The following is a 25,251-nucleotide window of genomic DNA, read 5'->3' on the forward strand; positions in this document are numbered from 1 at the left end:
AAGACAAAGAGACGTTTTCTTTATATATATAGAGAGAACTTCCACTGAATATATATTACATTATATACTGATATACATATAATCTTTACAAACTTATAACAAGAGAAATGGATAAAAAATGGAGTGTGGTGATGATGATGTTCGTTTTGGTAGTGATGGCTGCCAGTGGAGGAGAAGCAGCAAGTCACTCATGTACATTAAAATGTGAACTCACTTGCAGCGACTGGGAGTTCAAAACACCTTGTTTCAAACAGTGTATGGCCGCATGCGAGCATCATCCATCTACAAGTACTCCTTCTTCAATGAAATCCACAGTCGCAGTAAATCTCTTTCTCTTATAAACCTCTTTGTCTGTGTATGTAATATATGCATGCATGTACTTTTCTGTGTGTGTCATATATATTGAAATTGATATGGTTTTTACATGGTGATCAATAATGCAGGATACTAAACCGATGGAAGAAATGAGAGGGTAGAGAAATTTTAAGAAGTTGTCGTGATGGATACTTTCCTTATCTTTTTTCTTCTATATGTAAAAGATAATCTATAATAAGATGAATATTAGTCATAATGTTAAGTTTCTTATATTCGGGAAATGGGATGAACAAATTATTATAAGTATGATTTCAATTATTATAAGTTCCTTCCGATTGACGGGAGTCACGGGACAAATGCATGAATTACAATTTGATCGGATGCTTAATTATCTGAAGCTATCGATATTTGTACTTTATTTTGCATTTTGCAACCGCCGATGTGACAAAGTCGTCGGAGAAGAAGCGATGGAGAAGACTTAGATGTTACGGTTGCTGCCACGTGGTCTCACACTCATGTCCACAAATGTTGGACTATATTGGCTCACTTTTCAATGGAGTCTTACTCAACAAGTATCTCGATTGTGTTATAAACTGTACGGCCCATGGTCTGTGAGGATGATATTGATGAATAACGCAGGGAATTGATGAACAATGTCATTTTGTTGTTTACATCTAGTACATGAGTTAATTCATATTCGTCAACATCGATGCAAACAATCGGACTCATGAATTTTCATTCACATCGCACGATGTATTGGAGATGGCTTCTACACACGTGAGTAAATCTTGTTGAAACATCAACCACATTTCATTATTAGTATTTCGCTCTCTTGTAAGAGCGACTCTGTTTTCAGTCCCCTGTCTTGTTTAAATTCTCTTCACTTATACAACGAGACAAACAAAAAGCAAAAAAATTCAGTTTGGTCTGATATGGTTATTACTCTTATTGTTATTGTAAGCATACTTTATTATAAATGAATGTGAAAGCAAAGTCTAATTACATTCATCAAGTTTTGGGCTCAAAACGGTGATGCCCAATAATCCGGTGAGTCAAAATAATGATCCAGTTATGTTTCCCATCCATATATATATATATGAACAAAATTTAGCATAGTACCCAAAAAAAAAAAAAAAAAAAAAAAAAAAAACAGAAAAATACTATTCACTAAAACAAAGGTAAAACGGGTATATTCAATCTAATATTTTAAGTGATTTGTGTAAAAATTACAAATCTTATGTTATTTAATCATGAATTTTAAAAACTCTAATGAAATCCAGTATTATTGGACTAATGATTTAAAAATCTACTTTTAAATCCACTGTTACTGAAAACAATTTGTGGATTTGATTCTTTTTAATTTTAAAGGATTTGAGAAGATTTCTTTAGTTAAAAATACAGAAATCCAAATCTCATGATTTTAAATAAAATTTGAAAAAATACAATAAAAATCACATCAACTTTCCAAAAATCATTAAAAATCATATAAAAACTCACTAAAACTCAAATCATTCAAAATGTAAGGTTCAATACACCCTTTTAAGATAGAAAATCTGGCATTTAATTAGATTTATTTCTATCTTATATTAGTTTGAATAATTTCAATGTTTCTATATGCATTTTGTATATTCCAAGGCAAATAAATGACTTGCCATAAACAAGGCCCAACATATTAATTACAAAAGATGTGGTCCTTTCATCTTTATATATATATTAAATAGTGAGAGCTTCCATAGACTATACATAAAACTTTTAAAGCAAAAGAAATCGATTAAGAAGAGAGAAATGGAGAACAAGTACTCGAGTGTTGTGATGATTTTGGTTTTGGTGGTGATGGCTGCCATTGGAGGAGAAGCATCAGATCTTTCATGTGAACAGAAATGTAGATCAGCATGCGCTGGCGGCAAGGGTTTCGTACACCTTCCGGAGTGCTACATTGACTGTGTACGAAAATGCAAGGACATTCCACCTACGTATGTATATAATACTTGTGTGTGTGTGTTTCTATGACTATATGTGTATGTGTGTTTATAGTGAAACTGACATGGTTTCTCTGGTAATTATATTGCAGGATTGAGACTTCGAGGGATGGAAGAATGAAAGCATAGAGATAGTTTCGGAAATTTTCATGATGGAATTTTCATTTCCTTTGCTTTCTATATGTTTAAGAAAATATATAATAAGATGAATAAAACAAATTTCTCATATTTATGTGAAAAATGGGATGAACAAGTATTGGAGAATATATAATGGTTCTGAAGCATGTAATATCGTTCTTTTAATTATTTTTTTCTCAAAAAACCACAAAAATAAAAAGTTTAGGCCTGGTTCTTAAATGCTTCAGAACCATTTCAAAATAATTCCAGATCCTTTTCTAAACGTTTTTGTTTTGGCATAAAAGTCTTTACATCAACATCAGCCTAATACTATTTGCTTTAAAAACCATATATATTTCGTCAAGTGTGTCGGTTGGATTCAGTAATGCATCTCAACTGAGAATTGCATTTGCCTTTTTATTTATAATTCAGTCAAAAGATTAGTCAATCAAAACTCTATTAATCACTAATCATTATCATCCCTTCTTGAGTCATGAAACTGCTAACTAATTTTAAATTATTATGGAAACTCACTTCATATATTCTTTTAGAAATTTGAGTGGACCTCTTTCAAAATCATGAGATTCTCGTATGTATCTAACAATCAATCATTTTTCAGGTTTTGTTCAATGCATGCGGCTTCAAGAATCATGATTATTATTATATTTTCCATTGTAGTATAATTATTCGGTATGACACGATGGCTGGAAATGGAATAGTTGGGAATTCAGATCTTATGAATCCTGAATAGTGCTTATGATTGACAAAAGAGTTCCCAATAATTGCTGCCATGATTTCAATTCAAAGGCATGCATATAAATAGCAAAAACAACAACAATACATTAGTGGACTAGTGGAGCAATGTTTTTTTAATATACCAATAATGAATAAGGAAGTAGTTGCTCTACATGACTAATTAATTAAGAACATATGTCTAGTTTTTTTGTTTTGTTAAAGTAACCCTGTTAGTTTTAGTTAGCAGTTTTTGATACTGACTTTTGTTTGGTATGAATCCTCCTTTCATAACTCTTTTAAGCATTCAAGACATTATTATATCCAGAAATAAATGATCATTGTGAGAAAACTGTTATATGGAACTAAAAAAGAAACATAATCCAATGCCAAATCTCAACCCACTATTATTAGAATCTATCGAGACAATGGTCGGCGGTTATTAGGCTATTAGTTTATTCAATCATTATTGAATCCTAATATTCTTACAAATCAATGATTGGAAGACTAAAGAACATATATTAAATCCTTTTATCAAAAAAAAAAGAAGAAAGATCACATATTCCAAATGCACCAACAATCTATTAGAAATACAAACTATAAAATATGGAGGCTCATTTATCCTAGATATGATATTTTCTGTGAAAATTATACAACTCTTTTCACAGTATTTATTAGTTGATTTTGTATGTATTAATCAGACAATCTGACTCAAACTCGAACCGTTCGGACCAAAAAATGTTCCACTCTGTTTGACATTGTCCATATAATTTTATATGAATATTTGACTCTAACTCCCATCTAAAACATCTTAGAATTAGTCCAATCATGATCCAAAATTTCAGATGATGACTAAAATATTAAACTAACAATTCTCTTAACTTCAGATGATGACTGAAAACCTCTGAGTATAAAAGATTGGCTTTAATCCTCGGACTTCGAATTTTGACTCTTAACTGAAACTACAATTCTCTGTGCTTTTACGTTTTTTTTTTTTTTTTCTCCAGCTTTTGATGATTTATAAATCGTAAAAAGTAGCAATTTGGGCCCGCAATGCACAATGTAAAAAGAGATTGTCTTGTTGGGTTTTGTAGTTTAGCTCAAAGGCAGAAACTCAGAGTTTGCTTCCTTTTCACGTCTTTAGAGACATCGATTGATTGATGGGTTTGATGGATTCTCGATGACTTCCTATTATTTTCTCCGCGACAATATCTATAATTTTTTTCCTTCCAAAAAATGGCAGAGAGTTGTTTTAATTTTGGTTATGGTGAATCTATGTTAATTTGGGCCTAGATAAAAAAAGAGTGGAAACTAAATTATGGGCTTAATTAAGATAGAGATATATTCCATGTTGAACTAATCATTTTAAATTAACTAGATTTGGAAACGAAAAGGTATGGTTAACTATGTTACTAATTATGTTTCTTGACATATATCACTAAGTGTTAGTTATTGCAATTCACAAGCTTTGGGTGTACCAAACTTTCGACTTAATTTTTAAAAGGTTTGGCTTATGTATGGACCAAATTAACAATTAGGCATTCAAGCAGGTTTACGAAAAAGTTGAACGTATATGACGTAATTACTCACCACCATATTTTTAGTTACATAACATCATTTTAGTTCCAAAATGCTCACTTTCTTGCATTGCAAAAAGAATTTAATTAATTTAAAAGCGACTATGTGACAAATATACTTTTTGTTTTTGTACGGCATTTTAATCCCAAATTTGTCTCTTTTTTTGTATTGCTACTTCGATTTCACTACTCATGACTTGGTCTATATTTGGTATATTATAAAATGTTCACACCTAATGATAACTCCATAATCGGACAAAAAAGAAGAATTCAATAGCAATTTTCATTAATAATGCATTAACACTTCTGAGTCTGAAGATCATATTTTATATGACTAAAAGGCTGCAAACACACCATAATAGGCAGAACTTTTATTTTAAAAAAGGAAAAGGAAACTTCATAATACACATGCCTAGCCGTCGCTCTACAAGTTCATTTTTACTCAACAAAATGGAAAACTAATAGTATGATAACTCCAAACAATCAATACAATTATATATTGTACACTTAAACAGATACAAACTATGTAGTTAAATAAGTTAAACTAATAATAAAGCAGAGACCTTCAATTATTAGCACCCTTAAGTTCTCTGAAACATGCATCCACGCAAACTACAATCCTAGTTTAGGTATTGAACCCAAGGCAATAACAATCATCACCATATTATATATCTAATCATAGGTATTTTTAAAATAATAAAATTCACCAATGCCACTATAGAAACATACCTTTTTCCGTTTCGTAATTAAATGAATATATCTTGCTTACCACAGAATACCATTTTATATTTCAACGTATATTGTAAATAAGATTTTAAATATTTAATGATATAGCATTAAATAAATAAATAAAATTTATACTAAAACTGATATTTTTGTTATTGATATTCATTCTAATTATTGAAATCATTAAAAATAACTAAAAATGAAACGGATAAAACTATATCATGTTTGGCACCTAACATTACAAAAACAATCAAGAAAATAATTATCTAGTAAAATATATTTGTTCAAGTATCATAGCTTAGTTATTGAAAAACATACACTAATAATAATCAAAAACCAAAATATATATACCTCATCAATCATCATAAATAAATAAGAACAGTCCATGCATTTATAATTCGCTAGGAAATAATATCCCACACACAGTCCATGCATTAAACAAATAATATCGTATTCGTACCACACACACATAAATATAGAAAGAGAGAGATGAGAGGATGAATACTCATAATTTATAAACTCTCACATGTTACCTCCTTGCTGATCATGACCATTGTTCCAAGGAAGAAAAGTCCCATACGACCCTCCGGTGCCACGTGGCATCTGATTCATCACCGGACTTGCCCCCGAAAGCCTATAAACCGGGTTCAAGGGAGGCAGTTGCTGCGACGGAAGCGGCTGAGGCTGAAAAACCAAGTCCACGACGTTGCCAGGTGCTCCGGCGGCTGATGTGGACAAACCATAATGTGCCAAGTCAGCATTAGCTGCGTCGAGCTCCTTCTGAAGCCTATGGACTTGTCTCTGGAGATAAGAGATGGCTCCGACGCAGCCATAGACGGGGTCACGGACACGTGCCTCGGCCTCATAGGCTAAGGAGTTGACTGCGTCTTCACGTTGGTGAGGGAGGAGCTCGTTGAGGAGCTTCGTGACGTTGCTTGCTCCAAAGATTTTGTGGACGTTGGCGAATTTGTGTGGCTCCTCCGGTGGAAAATATGGCGCGAATATGCATCCCGGCATGCATTTCCGGCGAAGAAACTTGCACGCCGCGCATGGTGAGTTGTATGAGTTTGATGACGACGCCATTTGTTTTTCTTCTTACAACCTAATATTGTGTTTTAAGAACAAAATACAATTAGAAAGAAAAGTTAAACACACACATATATAGTATGTTTATACATACGATCTACATATATATAATTTAAATTTGCCAGTAAATGATAAAACTCCTACGTTTCGTTTAGAAGTCATTTTTCTATAATTTCTATATTGCAACTTTTTCAAATTTTATATTGAATTTTTTTATTTCCTTCTTTCATTGAATTCCTAATTATCTTTCCATTGATTTTCCCTTTCCACGTTTTTCTTGATGTATATGTAAAATGTCCACCATCAAATCTAATGAAAGGAAAAACATACTATTTACAAAACCTAAATGTCTTTAGATTGAATATTAATTGAACACGTTAGGAACACAGAGATAATCCGGACGTGCTGGAACTATAACTTTAGTTTCACATAACGTTTTTTTTTTCAATTAATTTAGTCTACACTAGTTTTCAAGTAGACAAATATCACTTCACATATTTAATCCCCTATTACCTTCTTAATTTATCTCTACGAATATATTTAACTAACTTCTCCGAATCTTCCTTAACAGAGTATACACATACCCACACTCGCCTTTAATTCTAGCTAATATATGATGTCATACATGTCGATCAGTTATTCCCTGAACAAAACAAAACCAAAAAAAAAAAGCAATCTTATTTTTAAAATGTCAGATGAGTTTGTGTATCCCTCTGTATCTATATCAATCTTACATATAAATACTACATATTTTTGTTCAATGCATATCTACTTCATATTTTACCAAAATATATCAAACAGTTTTTCTTTGTAATTCAATTGTGTCCTGATGTGTTTTACCATCTTCTTCATCTTCCTCTCACTCTCTCTTCAACCCTAGCTTTGTTAAAAGAAACTATAACTTAAAAGGGAAACTCAGTGAGGATTTTATAATTTCTATTTGTATGCCTCAAAACTAAACTTGGTCAAAGAAATTTCAAAAATTGTCTTTACTAAGTAAGATAAACTCTCTCTTTTTCTCCGAGATGAAGCAATTCTACTGACCTCAAGTCTATACCAATTTGGATTTGTTTGTAAACTTTAGATCTGACCTTAATTATGTCAACTCAAAGAGATCACGAAGGTTTAATTACACGTGTTTACTTATATCCTTGTCTCATTTGCTATAATTAATTAGATAACCTTGTTAAGTCTTTATTATAGTAGAAATTCAAAAGGAAAGTGACAGAAGGATCAAAGTGAATATGTGTATGAGCAACATAGAACATAGAACATGGAGCATAGAAAATAAAATTAAACATAGATTAGAAGACTTGTTTTGATAATCGGGAGCTATGCATAAATCCAGGGATTTATTAAGATACATACATCAAAGTATATACATATACCTGCCTTTAGATCTTTAGGTTCTTTGAGGATCTTGTATCTTTCTTCCTCTTTCAAGGGCTTTTACCTTACCCTTTGAATTTCGCTTCCAAAGTAGATAGAGTAGGCTTAACTCTTTAGTCAATGAGAGGGATATATTAGGGTTTTAGCCCTCTCAAAGAAAGAGGAAACCCTAATGTCAAGAAGAATTGAGAAAGGTTTGTATAGAAGCTGAGAATTTAAAGAAACCAAACAAACAAATAAAAAGGAAAAAATAGAGAAATGTTTTAGTGGAGAGGAAGGAGAAAGAGCAAAAGACAAAGTGTAATAATAACAAATGAACAATTAATAAACAGGAAGAGGAGGAGAGGGTATGTCCCTTAAAGAATGACTATGACATTTCATCTCAAGAATATTAGTAATATCATTTCACTGTGCTTACTTTTGTCTCCCATTAGATTATTTTTTAAAACCTTAGCTTTTGTGAATTTTTCTTCATACATTTAATGTTAACAATATTCCCTAACAGTCCCGAAATCAACCCTAAGCTAACTAATCAATTATCATTGTGTGTATATAAATATCACTATATATGATCTCTCTATATATACCTGTCTCACGCTGATGGCCAAAATTTGGAACCTCAAGAAAACCCTAAGCATCTCTCTATATCAATCTCGACTTTAATTGAATATCATAACAAACCCTGATTTGCAATGAGAACTAAAGAACATATTATATGACTGTTTTTGGCAGAACAAACTATACAATTAATATATAGCGGTATAAATTTGGTGACTGGTAACTTGTTCTCTTGTTCATACCGTTGTGAAAAAAGCTTGACATCCTAAAATTAACAGCAATGAATTGAACCTTTTTTTCAGGTGTGGCAAAATAATTCTTCAATTTAATTTAATCGAACAACAGTTAATAGGAACAAGAATAAACTCTTGAGACCTCAAAGTAGCTACGTAGAGACAGGAAATCAGTAAAAGTCAAGCGATTTCATGTGAACGATCAAGTCAAGTTTAAATAGGTTTTGTAAAATCAGAACTTTTGTAATGGAAAATAAACTATGAGGGGGTCCGAAGATTTTTGAAGCTATAGCTAGCTAGGGTTAGTATCATACAACAGTTACTTGTGTTAGATTATATATTATTGGAAGTGACAACCGATTGAGACATTTTTCATAATGTCTTCTTCTTTTTATTTCGCACCAATTCTTGGTCTAATGTAGAATTCAAATGGTTCAATATTGAAGATATATTAGACTGGCAAAATTCAAATGCAAATGTAGATCATAAATAGTTACCTAATGGAAAAGTAAATGAGATAATTTTCTTATTACTATCAGAAAATTGTGGTAAATTAACCTTTTGAATATTTTCAAGATCATTATTTGTTGGTCTAAGTTATGATGGTGGTTAGTGGTGGGAACTTAGTAATTTACTAAAGTGAAGCATCTATAGGCTTTATCACCAAACTAATGTCTTCATATTTTTCTTAAGATATTAATTTTGTGACTAATATATATCGGGATTAGGGTTCGAAAATAGAGGTCCTATTCTTTTCTAAAAGAGGAAACTAGTCTCGTACTTGGAAAGTAGAGCTTCTCTCTCGTTATGATACAAAAATTGACTGATTATTCAAAGTTTTCAATGTTATTGATTGCGCATTCTGATATGATAGATAATAAGTAACTATATCGAATAAGTTGAAAGTTGTTTGGAGAGCTATGATATGGTTTATTCGTTCCGTCCGACGTTGTAAATTCAACACTAAGCCTACATATTACAGAAGAAACCATAACAAAGTTTACCATCAAAAGATTAAAGTAATCGATTAGAATGGGTATTGATCTATATATATAGCCCTTCAATATATATAGAGAGGTTGCATATAAAATGATACAAATAGAGAGGTGGGGGTATGAAGTGTTATAAAGGGTTTGCAGAGAGAAAGAGAGAGAGAGGGAATATGGGTCCTCCTCACACATATGATCTACTAAAACTAGACTAGTACCTAGTTTGTCCCTCGAATTTTATTTTTCTTCTTGTAATTTAATTAAGTCAGTGTGACTCTAAGAATCTATAGAAACCACATTTTATATATATGGTCTCATTTGAAACAACACACACATAAGAGATAATGTTGAATTAATGAATGTGCATGTGCTGATTATGGAAGGGTAAAGTTAGAGGTATATATGGGAGGTCAATGATGCAACTTGGAGGAATAGTTTTGTGAATATGTCCTTTTGTTTTCTTGTTTGTTTTTATATATGTAGAATCGAATAACAAAATAGACAACAATCATGAATATGAAACACATATAGCAAAGGAAAAATTAGGAGAGGTAGAATTTAAACTGAAAACTCCTAATACGGAAGTTTAGTGTATTCCTCATACAATAAAAATAAACAAATTTAATAGAAATGGATAGAGATTTTATTCTCCCTCGGGATTGCTTATTGCTGCGTAACCACGTGTTGAGTCAAATAAAGTCAACAACCCTTACAGTAATTATAAATTTCGTTTACTATTATATGAATACGATCATGAAAATGTTGTATTTATGCTAAAATATATCAATGGCATATCCAATTTATTTCACAGTTTATCGACACTCCAACATGGTGGCACTGGTTTCGCGCTCTCTAATGTTCAACATGGTTTTTTTTTTTTTTTTTTAACTTTTGTAATTTCAATTTACGATAACAGTTTAAAAAAAAAAAGAAATTTAAAGACGAAATAGCTATGGGTTCTAACTTCTAAGTTAAATGATGAGATTCCGAATAGTTGCCCTATCAAGTATTATAAGAGTGATAGGCATTGGAATGATATAGAGATTTTTTTTATAACTTTCAATCTTTCATGACTTCACACTTTAGTCTATATTCTCTAACTACTCTACAATTTTAAAAAGTGAAAAAGACAATTAGAAAATAAACCTGTGGTGTTTATATGCTCTAGTGATACTATATACCCAACTACTGTAATTTGTATCCTATGGGCGAAAAGCCTACGTTAAGAAATAAGCATGCGTTTGATTTAATATCTCTACAATTATTCAACTTTTATTAGCATGTTTAATGGTAATTTAGGGCTAGGGACTATATAGTCTATATCTTACAGATGTAATATATTGATTACCAGGTACAGATCAAGAACTTGCGCTTAGCTGTCTATAGTTTGAGATGATAAATGAACTAAAAAAAATGCAAATGAATCATTAATCATCTTCATAAATAAAAATCATCTGTTAAGTGTAAACACAAACAATTCTTATTTTTTTTACCTAATGCGTTGGAAACAATCAAGAGAGCAAAATGATGATGTCAAAGAAAGAATGTGGACTGTAATGCTTTTGCCTTGTGATAAAGGTTCAATGGCTTATAACCTAACCACTGTCTATATCTTCTCCTTCAGAGTATGAACTGCCAGAACACCAAAGAAGATGAGAGACACAATTTTCGATTTGGATTAAACAGAGCGAGACAAAGATCATTGTCGAATTTAGGTTTAATAATACCAGAACAAATCATACATAACAGTAATGAGTAATCTCAAATTCTCAATCCCTCTGAAAGAACTAGACAACCTTAATATTCATCACCAATAAAGACACGATGACCAAGCAATAATTTGTACACTTGTAACAAACACTCTCTGAGACAGAACAAGTTTTGTGTATTAGCTAATCAGGTTTCATCATAGCTTGAATTCCAAACACATTGCAGCATCCATCACAAAAACTGATTATCAACCAATATCATCTAAAGACTAATATCTCAAGCAGAATTCTCTATAAGGTATCCACATATCAACATAGCTTCTCAATTCACTACGCGGTAATCTCTTCTTCCACGCATCAAGATCCGGTAAATCACCCGTTAAAGCTACCGAGCTATCATTCCCATTCCCAAGCGTTAGAACAAATAGCTTATCTCCAAAAACCTGACTCATCACTCTCAACGTTTCCTCCATAACCAAAGCTCCATCTCTATCTGAATCCTCAGCTTCCACACATTTACCTCCAACATTCACCATAATCCTCCCTCTATATCTCAACCTAGATTTCAAATCCTCCCACACTTGAGGATCTTGAAGCTCTTTGATCACACTCCCTTTACTAAACAAATCCACTAAAATACCCGAAAACCCGGTTTTAACACTAGCGTTCAAAGCATCACCAATGTTGATAAAAATCCTATCTTTATGATCTCTTTCGAGCTTAGAGAGACCAAAGAACTCTCTACCAACGTCAATCACGGAAGGGTCAAGTTCCCATCCATGGACAGCGATCTCAGGAGGATAAAGCTCAAGAATCAATCTAGCTGTTGAACCAGCTCCGAATCCGAGAATACCAATTGGTCCGGGAGGTATAATCGGAGGCAGAGTAGCGAAAACGTCGAAGTAACTATCGGTTAAGGTTTTAAGAAGGAAAGAGATGCTATGGATGTTACCGGGATTATCGAGAAGGAGGAGACGAGAACCAGCGAGTGGGTGATTGGTTTTTCGTGAAACTTCGATGACTCTGATGTAATTGTGACGGGATTTGAATTTGGCGATGGTTTTGACGTCCTCTGCTGGGATTCCGTTATCGTCGGCGGAAGTTTTGTTGCGGTGAGAGTCGGTTCGGATAAAGATTGGATTTTGCGGAGGTTTTGGCCGGAGATTGAGAGTTAAAGGAGGAGAAGAGAGGTTTAGAAATTGACGAGAAATGTGAAGTGGAGGTCGGAGGTATTGAAGAGACACAAGCTCCCTGGCCATGCCTGTTCTTAGTTACCGGGAAAATTTCGATGAATTTGGGTGATGATGAGACTTCAGTGGTTTGTTTAAATCCGTTCGGTTTAGTAACAGCTTCAATGGTTTAATTTTAGGGTCTATTGCAATCGGTTTTCTTCGGTTTGGTAACAACAACTTCGGAGAAAGTAAAAAAAAAAGAAGAAGTAAAAGCCCATATTTTTTTTAAAAAGTTTCTTTGCATTTTTCACATATTCTGATTTTCTAACTTGGGCCAAAATACTAGTCAGTTGTCACTGTTCTAATCAATGCAGCGTTTTCACAGAACTCAAAAGGTTGCTGAAAAAACATCAAAGAATCATTCATTCCCCTAACTTGTTTCTTAAATCTGCCGACATTATCATATGGCAAAAGAGACACCAAACCATCAAGCTGGTTTAAGACGATGGAGGATTCACGTCTGGCTCTGGGTTATCGTCATCCATTTCATCTTCACCGGTAGAGTCCCTGTAGATTTTAAGAGACATCAATTAAATTATTTATCTCCTGTTAAGAAGTTAGACAATGAGGATCAATTCAAGTGTTGGTAGATTTGAGTAGGAGGAAGGTTTTTAATTACCTGTCCGTAGTTGCGCCACCACGACATGAGTAACCATGAAGAGGTTTATCATCATCGTCACTGTCTGATTCATAAGTCGCAGTTCCACTCCAGATGCGAGGTTTTGGTCTTGTCTCCATGTCATCTTCCGGCTAAGGATTTGAGATAGCAGATTTAATAAGTTGGTAGTCAATAGGACAGAACGCAACTAAAAACATCAAAGAGAGAAATGGATGACTGAAAAATTACCTCGTCCAAAACTCGATTGACTGGTGGTGTGTGCTGAAACTGGACGCTAGGTGCGTGTATTAGTCCCGAAAGTTGTTCCAGCAACGTGTTCCTGAAATTTCAAAAAGTAACTTTCTCTAAGTTCAATATATCCCATTGACAAGGCTAAGAAGGTAAGCTACTGAACATGTAAAGCTTTCGTTAACTATTTGGAACCGGCACAAAGATAAACTCATATGTTACATACAGAATTACAATCTCGAGGGAGCATCATTAGCATGTTAAAATTACTAAATTAGAGTGGACTAGCTAGAAGTTCAGTGGCAACTGAAGTACAATGACCATAAAAATGGAAAGTAGGAGATATTACCTTATCCTCTCCATATCTTTGGGCGTGTTTAAATTCTCCATAGGACTTGGGTCGACATGAAGCGTATAATCTGGGCCGAAATACTCAAAATACTCATTGTAAGGGAGTTTGTTGTCCGGCTCTACTCCAACAGCAACTGCAGTCTGCGATGAGGCAACAGAAACAAACACTTTCAAGAACAAAAACCTATATGATTATCAAAAAACATAGAAGAACTGCAAAGGAGATGGAAAAGACCTCATAACACCAGCAACGGGCAACATTTCGAATAGTATACCCTCCACCACCCAACACCATGAGAGGAACGTTGTAAGATCTTAAGAACCGAAGGCAATCAGCGTGACCCTTGACTGATAAGTTGAAGCAACCCAACCGATCACCACTTAAGGAGTCAGCACCACACTGAAGAACAACTGCCTCTGGCTGATACACTTCCATAACCTTCTGGATAAGAGGTCTAAACAAGCTGCGGAAACTTTCATCGTCCATACCATCGTTTAGTGGAACATTTAGAGCATAGTATTTCCCTTTTTCAGCGCCAACATCTCTTATGTGACCAGTTCCTGGGAAAAAGTCCCCAAATTTGTGGAAAGAAACAGTCATAACTCTATCAGTGGTGTAAAACGCTTCTTCCACTCCATCTCCATGGTGGACATCAATATCTATGTAGAGAACCCGCTGCAAACAAAATTTGATGAAAGCATTAAGATGTAAGCAATGGAAACATCGTTCCACACTCAATCAACATTTTGAATGATGCTATCAGAATACATTAACAAAGCAACGGAATCCTAATTAGAGAAACTTAAAGAACCAGACGATGAAAACAAAGAGGCAATGTAGAAAACCATTCTCAAACAAATCAACATCCTTATCAGAAACACCTGATGCACTTGACCTAACATGAGATTCTAAAGGTAATATGCAGTTTAGGAACATGAAAGGATCAAAGCTCATTCGATAATCACACAAGGCTTCAAGGTTTCAGGTAGATTTAAGAAAAACCACTCAAGATAAGCTTAAACCCTAAAAATTTCAGAAGAACATGAAGAAGTTCTCTATGATGAGATCATAAAGAAGGAATGGAGCATTTACCTTAAACATCTTGAGCAACTCCAGAATCCCTAGCACGATGTCGTTTACATAGCAAAACCCAGAAGCCTCGCTTTTCTTAGCATGGTGAAGCCCACCGCCCCAATTGATAGCGATATCAGCGTCCTGTCTGTTTAATTTGACGGCAGCACCAATAGAACCTCCGGCGGAAGCACGGCAAAAATCAAAAAGTCCGTCGAAGACAGGACAATCCTCACCGACATTGAATCGCCTTAGGTTTCGTGCAGCGGAAGGATCGCCCATAGATTCCGGCGAAACGGAAGCGAGGAAGTCAACATACTCCGGCGAATGGAATCGGCCGATATCGGAGGCGTCAGCGAGGCTAGGGCGACTGATTTCTAAGCGACGGTGGAGGTGATAGTGAATGATTAGGCTATGAGCCATACGGATCCGGTGAGGCTTCATCGGGTGGCCTTGACCGTAGTAGTAGTCTCCGATCGTCGGCTCGTAGAAGTAACTGACTCGCCGCTTACGTCCGTCGGGTCCCGACGGCAGAGAGATGCCGCTTTCGTCTGCCTCCATCTCCGTCTCTCACTCAGAATCTCTCTCTCACTCAGAGTCTCTCTCTATTCCCAAGTTTTACTCAGAGCAAAATTTGTGTCAACAATGCCTGAGAAAGTCATTACTAGGAGTTGTGGGCACAGCTTATATATACACGCACATTAATGATTACTTACATTATTATCTTTGCGTTAAAAATTTAATTTTAATAATTACTGAATGTTAAACTAACGATCGATTATATAATTCCAAATTCGATTCAAACATAGCGAATTATTTTTAACTTGTTTTCCTAATGGTAGACAATGTTAGACAAATAAATGTAAAGGGTTTTTTAGCTAAGTATGATCTATTTACACATTTCACCTTAAGGATTCGTAACTAGATGTTGTTGGGAAAAAAGAGAAGATATACATGTTCTAGATGTTATAGATGCTTACATTTGTCTAAATTCTATTCGCAATACTTGAATCTCCCAACCTAATAATCCACATCCGATTTTTAAAAACAAGTTTCATTACAGTGTTACGGTTGACTTGAGAGTAAAGTAGTAAAGTGTATTTAGTTGATAGAATTAAGAAAAAGGCAAAATGTTTAGAAATATCATGAAGAAGAAGAAGAAGAAGCAGCGAAATCAGCTAAATAGTTATATAGTAAATGTTTGTTCTCTACGACAAAGAACTTCTAGTCGAAACCAAACGCTGATCATCATCATCATAATTAAAGGTTTTCTCATAGAATCAAAATGATGGGATTCTCTTTACCAAGTCCTCTTTCCACCGTGAGGTACAAAGTTTGAAGTCGATCTTGACCGTTTATCTCCAAACCCACCACCACGTCCTCCTCCTCTTGGCCTGAAGTTTCTTCCACCACCTGAACCTGAACAAATCAACAAAATTGAATCAGATCCTCGTACCAAAATTTAGCAAGATTGATTGAACTCATCAAATGAGAGAAGAGAAATGAGGTTTCACCTCCATAACCAGAACCAGATGATCGGACTAGTGCGGAGAGAGTAGGAGGTACAACTTGACCAGCTTCTTGAAGGATCTTGACAAGCTCTCTCGCAAACTTAGCATTGTCATGTGTGAAGAATGTAAAGGCCATTCCTTTAGCTCCTGCACGCCCGGTTCGACCAATCCTATGGATGTAATCCTCCAATGTATTTGGGAAATCATAATTAACCACACATTTAATGTCCTTCACATCTGTAAAACAAAACAAAAGAAGAAAGAAGGAACACAGTTGAGAAGTAAATCATAGACTGAGATGAAATGCAGGAAGAAGAACAGAAATTTCTTTGTGTAAATGAGTTTGGTGTTTAAAGCCTAGCTAAGGAGAGGATAGAGAACAAGAACCCCTTATCCCTACAACTGCAGATCTGGAAAGATCAAGAAACTAAGAGCAACACATTTTTCCCAAGTAAATGTGCCCACCTTAACTTGCAGGGATAAGGAGTGTTTGGGACGGCGTTATAACACTATTAATGCATGCAGGTGTCAGTCGCCCAGGCTGCTCAAAAACCAATCAGCTCCATGCCCGGGAGATGGATGCAGGAAACAAATTCTTCAAAGAAGCTCCTTTTTTCTTTCTATGTGCTTTTTTCCCTAATACCAGAGGAAACTGTGGAAAGCGGCAGCCAGGCGACTTTTTTTATTATCTTTAAAACCCCAAGAAAACGAAATGCTCTAAGTATAATCTCTCCTATTGTGTATCACAGTTAATCCTACCAAGTCCCCTTGCTGCTACATCAGTGGCAGTCATTATCGGGCTTCGTCCACTCTTAAATTCTGCCAAGACTCGGTCTCTTTCCGATTGGGTCTTGTCACCATGTATGGCAAGAGCTGGCCATCCGTCCATTCTCAATTGTCTAGTCACTTGATCACACCCTCTCTTTGTCTCCACAAAAATTAGGATTTTACTCCCATCCATTAACTGTTTAAGTAGTGTAAGGAGCCTATCAAACGAGAAAAAAGGCATAAGTATCATATCATATAAGAAGGCAAATAAATATATATATAAATCGTTTCTTATCTAATGACAGAAAAATTAAGAACCTGTTGTATTTCTCTGGCGTCGGTACAATCTCGATTACTTGGTTAATAGACTGGTTAGCTTTTAGATCTGTTGATCCAATAATGGCCTACAAAATAACAACTGTTTTCAGTGCACAACATAAAACATCCCCTACTTTATTCAACAACAGTATACTCAATCCTAATAAGTTAAACTAAATAGCAAGTAAACCTTATATGGATCTCGTAGAAACTGCCTGGCAAGAGTTTCAACCTCTCGTGGCCATGTTGCACTCCAAAGAAGTGTTTGTCTATCAGGTCGGATCTGTGAAAAATAAGGAACAATCTCAAGTTCTGAACAAAAGCCGTGATGGTTCTTATTTAGCAACAGAACAATAAACTGGGAAGATAAAATCTATCGACTAATAATGTTGGTCAACCACCCTTTCCTTAAAGACACTACATGATAGCTTTGGAGAAAGTACAAACATACCTGAGATACAATCTTTCTAATTTGGGGTTCAAATCCCATGTCTAACATTCTGTCAGCCTCATCCAGTACAAGGTAAGTCACTCTCTTCAAATTAGTGTGTTGACATTCCAACATATCAATCAAACGACCAGGTGTAGCAATTACAATCTCAACACCTGACAAGCCAATCATGATTCATAAACTTTGATGTTCCATCCAAGAACCAGACATGAAAACTACACTATTAAAAAATAAAATACCTCTTCTAAGATCACGAATCTGAGGTCCTTTAGGAGCACCACCATAGATACAAGTACTTCTAACACCAGACCTCAACCCGAATTTCCTTGATTCCTCTTGAATCTGAACAGCTAGTTCTCTTGTGGGAGCTAATATTAACACAATGGGGCCATCATCCTGACCTATATTACACCCCAACAATGCAAATAAAAAAGTTGCCGGAAAAATGAATGCAGCTTAAATCAGAATATCACATAGTGCTGTAATACTCACCTAATCGAGGTTGTGCACTAACGTGAACCAATGCTGGTAACAAGTAAGCCAATGTCTTACCAGAGCCAGTCTCAGCAATACCAATCAAATCCCTACCCTTCAACGCCATCGGCCATCCCTGAGCTTGTATAGGTGTTGGCTCAGTAAATCCCAATTTAGCAATTGCTTCAAGAATGTTATCTAACAGATAAAAGGAACCATTAAACTAAGAACCCAAATTAGATATAAATGAACTGGAAACTCTATGACCAATCCAATCAAAATACCTGGAAAGTTAGCATCTTGGAACATCTTCATCGGCTTAGGAACATCACGACCTTCAACGGATATATCCCTCTCGGTTCTGTACATTGCAACATCCTGCTCTGTCATAGCTTGCACAGTGGGACTCTCCACATAGAAATTCTTCTCAAAATGTACAAGATTCCCAAAATTCTGCTTCGGAAGAGAAACACTATCTAGCTCTCTTTTACTCGATCCGCCACGTCCTCCTCCTCCTCCCCAATTCCCTCCGCCGTTTCTATCGCCGTATTGACCATATCCACCTCTTCCACCACCGCGGCCAACAGAGAAACCGCCACTAGGTGGCTGGAAAGATGGGTACCGATTATAGCCGGAATTATCACCGGCCATTACCGGAGATGGTCCATATCCTCCACCACCACCAGTGTACCGTGGGTTGTATGGTGCGGCGGAAGGATCCATCGGCTGAGACGAACCAACTGGGGCGCTAAAGTAACACAGAGAAGATAAGTGTTACAGATCGAAGGAAACAAAAACGAAGAAATTGGTCGATTGGTTTCACTTACCCAGAGCGTTGGCGATACGAATTTGGATCAGCAAATCTACGATCATACGAGCTCATTGTAACTTAAGATGGTTATGGTTTTTGATCTCTCGCTCTCTCGCGTAAATTCTACTACGTAACCTTGGAAACGAATTGATGCTACAGAAGGAAGATAGTGCAAGGAAGACGACGAAAAGCCGCAAAAGGAACAAAAAGCTTAGATTTTTTTTTTGATTCGTTTTGGACAGTAAAATTCCCAAATTAGTAACCCTAATTTGTCCCACCATTTTTCTGTTCTTTTTATTGCGCGAATTTAATTAATTTCCTTTATTTTGTTGGTAATCAGATATGGGCCATGACTAACCACTTAATGGGCTACAAATTGGACCCAAACAATTGTTTAACTTAAATTATTGGAGGTTTTGTGATGGGGGAGTCTATTGCTTTAAACATTTTGCCAACAGTGTCGAATCAAATTTGGAAAATCTTAAAGTTGCGATGGGATTTTTCAGACATACCATCTCATGAGTCATGTGACTACACCAATCCTAGTCATAATACATATTTTCTGGAATAATACCATATACTGTATGTTATTTTCTAACTAGTGAAAAAGTATACATTTGACTTGACCCATAATGCACAGTATTTATAAAATCGAATCATTAACATTACATGGCCATAAGGTCATACTTGACATATTTATAATTTCAAACATAATAATGTTCTTGCAGCAAAAAAAATAATAAAAAAACAAAATCATGTTCAGAGCAATCAGTAAAATTGATGGTAATTAACAATAACATTAACATGGAAGAGACTGCCAAGAGGAAGGTACAAATCAGATTCAGCATTCAATATTTGATTAAAATTTTATGACTAGTTTTCTTTGATGACCAAACGTCTATAATGATGAGCGACTTTTAAGAAAGAAGATTTCTTCAAAATGGAATCAATTAAACAAAAGAATATTCCATTGTTGGAAATAACAGAATTGTCCAAAATGCCCATAGAAGATCCAAGGAATTTTCTATTTGCCCATACGCGTAATATCCCACCATGACATCACTCCTTCCCTATAAAACCCATCCATCTGCAACCTTTCTTCTTGGTTTAAGACACCAAAAACAAACACTCAATTATAAAAAGCTTCCCTCTTCTCTCCCAAATCTTCAAAAATTCAAAAAAAACTAACAATGGTAGCCGTTGATTATACCGAGAAGAACAGTGGAAGCAGTCTCAAGTTTCTATGCAGTTACGGTGGCAGAATCCTCCCTCGCTCCACCGACGGCAAGCTCCGTTACGTCGGAGGTCACACCAGAGTCCTCTCCGTTGATCGTTCTATCTCTTTCTCAGGTTCGTCTCCACTTCAATTTCGTATTGAAATCGATTCTATTTCCGATTTCGCCGAATCTGAGATTGATTTTTTAATTTTGTTTCTCCAGAGCTGATGAAGAAACTCTATGAATTCTGTGGATACTCCGTTGATTTACGATGTCAATTACCAAACGGAGATCTCGAGACTCTAATCTCCGTCAAATCAGAAGAAGAACTAGCGGAGATCGTTGAAGAGTACGATCGCATCTGCGGAGCCAAGATCCGTGCCGTTCTATCACCTCCGAGATCTTCGCATAAGACCGAATCTTCGCCGTCTTCAAGCGGTGATCGATCTCCAAAATCGCCGTTCTCCGTCACGCCTTCACCGCCAAATTCTCCGTCGCCGGCGTATGGAAGATATCTACAATCTCGGTATTGTTTACCTTCCACGGATCTTCCTCCGAGAAGATACATTCAGAGAGCGGAAGAATCGCATTGCTGCTATGCGTGTCGTGTACACAAAGACTCTAGGCTCGTTTGGCATTGACGGAGATTGGGGAAATAATCGAATATACGCCATAGATACGAATACCATGATAATGACGAAGAAGACGCAATTAAAGGATTTAATTTAGGGTTTTTAGAAATTTTTACGATGTGTTGATTTTTTGTGAAGAGAAGAATTAAAATTTTCCTATACAATTACCGGTCGGAGACGTAACCGACGGAGAAATTAATTTAGACGGAGTATATACCGGGACGTTAGTGGCCGTTACTAACCGTTAGAGTCGCCGTTACGACGTGTTTACACGTACGACGTTTGTTTTTTTGTTAAACGTGATACGTGGCGAATAGTGAGATCATCTCGTGTAAATATCGGAGATGTGAACACGTGTGTTGTCCGTGGATTAGTTACGTCACACGTGTCAACCTTTCGTCTTCTGGAGTTTGTTTTTCTTAACGAGGTTCTTTTTTATTTTACTTGTTTGATAAGTAATTTTTTAATTGTTTTCTCAACTTTATAATATTCGATTTTTTTTGTCTGTCTCATCAGGATTAGAGAAGGACATGAGATTACTCACAGTCTCACACGGAGTTCCTTTGTTTATTCGATTCAAAATTTTGCCCGACTTGAGAAAAGGACCATCAAATATATTAATTAATCAGAAAACTATTGGAAAAAGAAATGTTAGTCGGCGTATTTTAGTTGACTTCCTAAATATTCGCAACTTGTGAATGGGACAGATGGAGGAGTGGAGAACTAAAGAATGAATAAGTTGGTGAGCAAATTGTCCCATCTTAACTTGAAAACTTGGAACTCCACAAAAAATATTTGAAGTTGTTCATTGATTATTTCGAATCAAATTTTGAAGTAACAGTACCACATATTTCTTGTTTTTCAGCATTATTTGTTGAAATATCAACCAACCAGCACACGAAATTGGGCTTTCTTAGCATTTTTATACATATTTAAAGTCAGAAACGAATCTCAAATTATTAATTCATACAACCAATCATGTTCTTGTTTTTTATGCTTTTGGCCAAATAAAATTTATTCACGTAAAACCCAACTACATATGTTTTCGTTTAAATTTGTATTATTTCTGGTCAAATATCTTACCCGTAGTTGGCATGTACAGGCCGGTCTAAATTTTGAAAAATGTCATCATCATCAAATCACTACAATCTATAAACCATAAAATTCAATGTCAATACACTAACACAATTAACACCATGAGATTGAGACAATTAACTACGAATAATCCACTGACTAACCTTAGGGCCAAAAGTGAACATTTCAGTCGTTCCTAAGAAAAGAAAAAAACCTGGTTTACAAAGTCAGAATCACAGTCGTTTTATCACAAGAAGATTTAGATAAGGGTCCTCAAGTTTCAAGCCAATGCCATCAATAACCCTTGTGTATTTTCGGCCTCAAGATTATTTATCCGGTTTCTTGCTCAAACTCTTCACCATCTGATTCCTCTGCATTATCTGCATCATCATCCTCTGCTTCATTATCATCCTCTTCTTGTTCGTTGTTGACGACTGGTTTTCCAATTACCGGTAAAGCAGGACTCATCTTTCTGATCTCGTTGCACTGCACCAAACCCAAGACAACAAGAATTTACTTAGAACTTGTCTTAAAACATTCATAACAACAACACTGAAACTGACAATTAGCTCTACTGATCTCTCTCACTTTTGAGCTCCCACGTCTATATAATCACACAATCTAATATATTTAAGAAGAACATATAATTAGAGGTAACACCAACACATCACACGACAAGGAGACATGTTGTCTAAAGTTCACAATGGCTAAATTCCAAATCTGCAAATTTTGTCTTTGCTTCTTTCCTTTCACTTGCTAGTGATTCAGGAAACGGAACTAGTTTTCAAACATTGGAAAACATGTAACAATAAACTCAAATCCTTTTCCATACTAAATCTAGAAACCAAAAATCTCTCCAATTTAAACTCGAAGATCACCCTTGGATCTTTATACATTATTACGGGTCTAAAGCTATAAGATGATAGTCCAATGAACACAAATGCATATATCCATAGAGTCTACACTGGAAAAACCACTACACTAGAATCACAACTCGACATTGGTATCCACTAAAATTCTCACTTTTGTACTAACTTAAAACTCAAACATAGGACCCAAAAGAATATGTTCCAAAGCAGAAAGATTCAGAAACTCATATTCATCTTATCAATATGAAGTAGAGAAGAAAGTGATCTGCCTAAAACCAAAATCATCACCACGGATCGAAAAAGATTGATCATTTACAAAGTAGAAACCACTTATAATCTCGAACACAATCAATAAATTTCACTCATAATCAGCTCAACTTACATGAAACTAAAGATCTAAGATTGACCTTTTATGCTGCCTGTAGTGACAGTCGAAAACTGAAAATTTCCTATTCAGCAGATTCCGAAGGAGAACGAATACATAAATAAAAAAGAAGGAAGCTACCTTTTCTTCGAACTCAGCTTCTTCCATGGCGAGAAGAATCTCCTCGTTCTGCGGCTGAGGCCATTGTAACGGAAGCAAATACGATGCCGGAATCGTCTTCGTCGACGACGGAAATTGGGTCATCAACGTCGGAAACTGTAACATTCTTCTTCTCTTCCTTTTTCTCTCTTAACGAAAATTGATGGAAAAGTAAATAAAGACCAAAAACACAGTGCATTTATTATTGGGCTTTTATCTGTTTAGCCCATTGTTATTGGGTAAAGATAAATATAATTTTGACTATGAGTAGGGACTAAATGTTAAATTTGGGCTTGTAAAATTACAAAAGCATAATTTGAAACCCATTGGGCCACTCCCTACCTTCCGCGCGTGACTTAAATTTGAAACTAACTAACAACGTCTTAAAAATTAAAACTCTAATAACAAAAACGTAAATAGGCATCTGATCTTTTGATTGGTGATGGAATAGTAACATTCCAAATATTTTGATTACCCATAAAACATCGAATCTTGCGAATTCATAGTACTTTTTGTATTATTTTTTGAAAGCTATATTAACATTTTCGTTTATCATTTATGGTAGTATTTATGTATCTTGTTTTAGGTTTTCGAAATAAACTTGTTCATGTCAAAAGAAATTGAAGAAATTCAAACGAATAAAATTAATCAACTCTAATAATTTTCTTATATTTCACCAGTCTACTATCATAATGAACATACTTAATTGTAATGTTTGTTAGTATGTTTTCTAAAATCCACTATTTAACTTGCATGCCATTGCTGTTTATATACGGTCTCTAACCCCCAAAGGAGCCAATTATAGATAAAATACTGACTATCAATTTTGCAAATTTGGTGGTGTGAATAGTTGTAAAGGCTGTACATTGCGTAAAAAAACTTAGGGTAAAATAAAAAAGCATCACATAGTTATTTTAAAAAGGCCAAACACACCTTTAAAAAGGATAACTCTTTACACCTTTATCCCACACCCCATTTCCTTGTGAGAAAGAAACTATGCATGCGGGAATATAACAATACGGCTTTGCTTCTCAATACAACGACATAAAAACTCTCTTTATAAGACTCTCACACACACATATGTTGATATGTATAATACACGTCTCTAAATTTGTGTATCTATCTACATTACAATATATATAGTTTGATATCAATCTACAATTGAAAGCATATATATATAAGTATGTTTCTTGCTTCAGTTCTTCACCAAAAACTTGTGTTCTTAATCTTGGTTTATCACGATGAAATTGTTGTCGATGATGATGATGATGGAAGCTATTGTCCTGGCTAACTCACCTTGAGGTCCTCGATTCCATTGATGACGCTAAATGGGGAATAAGCATTCCTGGTCCGATCCATTTCATGTCACTTAAATCTTATTATTTCGTATAATAATCAAATTCAATGTTGTTCAAGTTTGTATTCGATGTTTTAATCACTTACGTATGTATTTTCTCATGGAATGTATCGTCGAACTAATTATTCAAAACGACCTTTATTTTGAAAGGAATGCTTTTTTATTAATTGGAAATTACAAACGAAAACAAACAATTTGTGTCCCCAACTATATTTTTTGGACCAATTAACTAATCACTAAAGGTCTCATGTGGAGACTTAATAAACCTTAAATGTAATTGTCATTATGAGTTTGAATGACGTTATGCTGAGTTCAATGAGAAAATATGGTTGGT

At 35.1% G+C, this 25,251-nt stretch overlaps 8 protein-coding genes and 1 long non-coding RNA gene across 17 annotated transcripts; 4 read left to right on the top strand and 5 right to left on the bottom strand.

Moving 5' to 3' along the window:
• Positions 1 to 59: 59 nt before the first annotated feature.
• On the top strand, positions 60 to 601 carry AT5G63085 (Plant thionin family protein). Its single transcript, NM_001085317.2, has 2 exons — positions 60 to 320; positions 444 to 601. The coding sequence occupies exons 1-2, from the start codon at positions 108 to 110 to the stop codon at positions 474 to 476; spliced, it is 246 nt and encodes an 81-aa protein (NP_001078786.1). The 5' UTR covers positions 60 to 107; the 3' UTR covers positions 477 to 601.
• Positions 602 to 736: 135 nt separating this feature from the next.
• Positions 737 to 974, top strand: AT5G09145. Its single transcript, NR_143176.1, has one exon. It is a non-coding gene; the product is annotated as an other RNA (long non-coding RNA).
• Positions 975 to 1,995: 1,021 nt separating this feature from the next.
• AT5G63087 (Plant thionin family protein) lies at positions 1,996 to 2,617 on the top strand. The gene is made up of 2 exons (NM_001085318.5): positions 1,996 to 2,288; positions 2,387 to 2,617. The coding sequence occupies exons 1-2, from the start codon at positions 2,101 to 2,103 to the stop codon at positions 2,421 to 2,423; spliced, it is 225 nt and encodes a 74-aa protein (NP_001078787.4). The 5' UTR covers positions 1,996 to 2,100; the 3' UTR covers positions 2,424 to 2,617.
• Positions 2,618 to 5,761: 3,144 nt separating this feature from the next.
• LOB (Lateral organ boundaries (LOB) domain family protein) lies at positions 5,762 to 8,265 on the bottom strand. Of its 4 annotated transcripts, none has more exons than NM_180922.1 (3): positions 7,925 to 8,219; positions 7,117 to 7,175; positions 5,818 to 6,548 (listed from the first exon to the last, which is right to left on the bottom strand). In NM_180922.1, the coding sequence occupies exon 3, from the start codon at positions 6,527 to 6,529 to the stop codon at positions 5,969 to 5,971; it is 561 nt and encodes a 186-aa protein (NP_851253.1). In that variant the 5' UTR covers positions 6,530 to 6,548; positions 7,117 to 7,175; positions 7,925 to 8,219; the 3' UTR covers positions 5,818 to 5,968. The 4 variants fall into 4 exon arrangements, with proteins under 4 accessions (NP_851252.1, NP_201114.1, NP_851253.1 ...); NM_180923.1 differs by having other exon boundaries at positions 7,046 to 7,175; NM_180921.2 differs by lacking the exon at positions 7,117 to 7,175 and having other exon boundaries at positions 5,762 to 6,548.
• Positions 8,266 to 11,349: 3,084 nt separating this feature from the next.
• Positions 11,350 to 12,779, bottom strand: AT5G63100 (S-adenosyl-L-methionine-dependent methyltransferases superfamily protein). The gene has a single exon (NM_125704.3). The coding sequence runs from the start codon at positions 12,667 to 12,669 to the stop codon at positions 11,680 to 11,682; it is 990 nt and encodes a 329-aa protein (NP_201115.1). The 5' UTR covers positions 12,670 to 12,779; the 3' UTR covers positions 11,350 to 11,679.
• HDA6 (histone deacetylase 6) lies at positions 12,752 to 15,593 on the bottom strand. Its single transcript, NM_125705.4, has 6 exons — positions 14,934 to 15,593; positions 14,076 to 14,516; positions 13,839 to 13,981; positions 13,490 to 13,580; positions 13,262 to 13,392; positions 12,752 to 13,149 (listed from the first exon to the last, which is right to left on the bottom strand). The coding sequence occupies exons 1-6, from the start codon at positions 15,471 to 15,473 to the stop codon at positions 13,080 to 13,082; spliced, it is 1,416 nt and encodes a 471-aa protein (NP_201116.1). The 5' UTR covers positions 15,474 to 15,593; the 3' UTR covers positions 12,752 to 13,079.
• Positions 15,594 to 15,887: 294 nt separating this feature from the next.
• Positions 15,888 to 19,530, bottom strand: AT5G63120 (P-loop containing nucleoside triphosphate hydrolases superfamily protein). 5 transcript variants are annotated; one of them, NM_125706.2, is made up of 11 exons: positions 19,262 to 19,511; positions 18,719 to 19,182; positions 18,453 to 18,632; positions 18,200 to 18,361; positions 17,961 to 18,115; positions 17,700 to 17,792; positions 17,510 to 17,595; positions 17,183 to 17,409; positions 16,889 to 17,075; positions 16,427 to 16,660; positions 15,998 to 16,331 (listed from the first exon to the last, which is right to left on the bottom strand). In NM_125706.2, the coding sequence occupies exons 1-9, from the start codon at positions 19,315 to 19,317 to the stop codon at positions 17,044 to 17,046; spliced, it is 1,455 nt and encodes a 484-aa protein (NP_568964.1). In that variant the 5' UTR covers positions 19,318 to 19,511; the 3' UTR covers positions 15,998 to 16,331; positions 16,427 to 16,660; positions 16,889 to 17,043. The 5 variants fall into 5 exon arrangements, with proteins under 5 accessions (NP_974985.1, NP_001331873.1, NP_001331871.1 ...); NM_203256.2 differs by lacking the exon at positions 16,889 to 17,075 and having other exon boundaries at positions 15,888 to 16,331; positions 19,262 to 19,530; NM_001345576.1 differs by having other exon boundaries at positions 15,888 to 16,331; positions 16,889 to 17,409; positions 19,262 to 19,530.
• Positions 19,531 to 20,220: 690 nt separating this feature from the next.
• On the top strand, positions 20,221 to 21,985 carry AT5G63130 (Octicosapeptide/Phox/Bem1p family protein). 2 transcript variants are annotated; one of them, NM_001345579.1, is made up of 3 exons: positions 20,221 to 20,595; positions 20,685 to 21,521; positions 21,611 to 21,985. In NM_001345579.1, exons 1-2 carry the CDS (start codon positions 20,436 to 20,438, stop codon positions 21,101 to 21,103), a joined length of 579 nt encoding a protein of 192 aa, NP_001318869.1. In that variant the 5' UTR covers positions 20,221 to 20,435; the 3' UTR covers positions 21,104 to 21,521; positions 21,611 to 21,985. The 2 variants fall into 2 exon arrangements, with proteins under 2 accessions (NP_001318869.1, NP_201118.1); NM_125707.4 differs by having other exon boundaries at positions 20,685 to 21,985.
• A 14-nt stretch (positions 21,986 to 21,999) lies between these two features.
• Positions 22,000 to 23,725, bottom strand: AT5G63135 (transcription termination factor). The gene is made up of 2 exons (NM_125708.3): positions 23,543 to 23,725; positions 22,000 to 22,654 (listed from the first exon to the last, which is right to left on the bottom strand). Exons 1-2 carry the CDS (start codon positions 23,684 to 23,686, stop codon positions 22,499 to 22,501), a joined length of 300 nt encoding a protein of 99 aa, NP_568965.1. The 5' UTR covers positions 23,687 to 23,725; the 3' UTR covers positions 22,000 to 22,498.
• Between the last annotated feature and the right edge of the window lie 1,526 nt (positions 23,726 to 25,251).

The sequence above is a fragment of the Arabidopsis thaliana genome, chromosome 5 (genome assembly GCF_000001735.4).
Source record: "Arabidopsis thaliana chromosome 5, partial sequence".
Lineage (NCBI taxonomy): Eukaryota > Viridiplantae > Streptophyta > Magnoliopsida > Brassicales > Brassicaceae > Arabidopsis > Arabidopsis thaliana.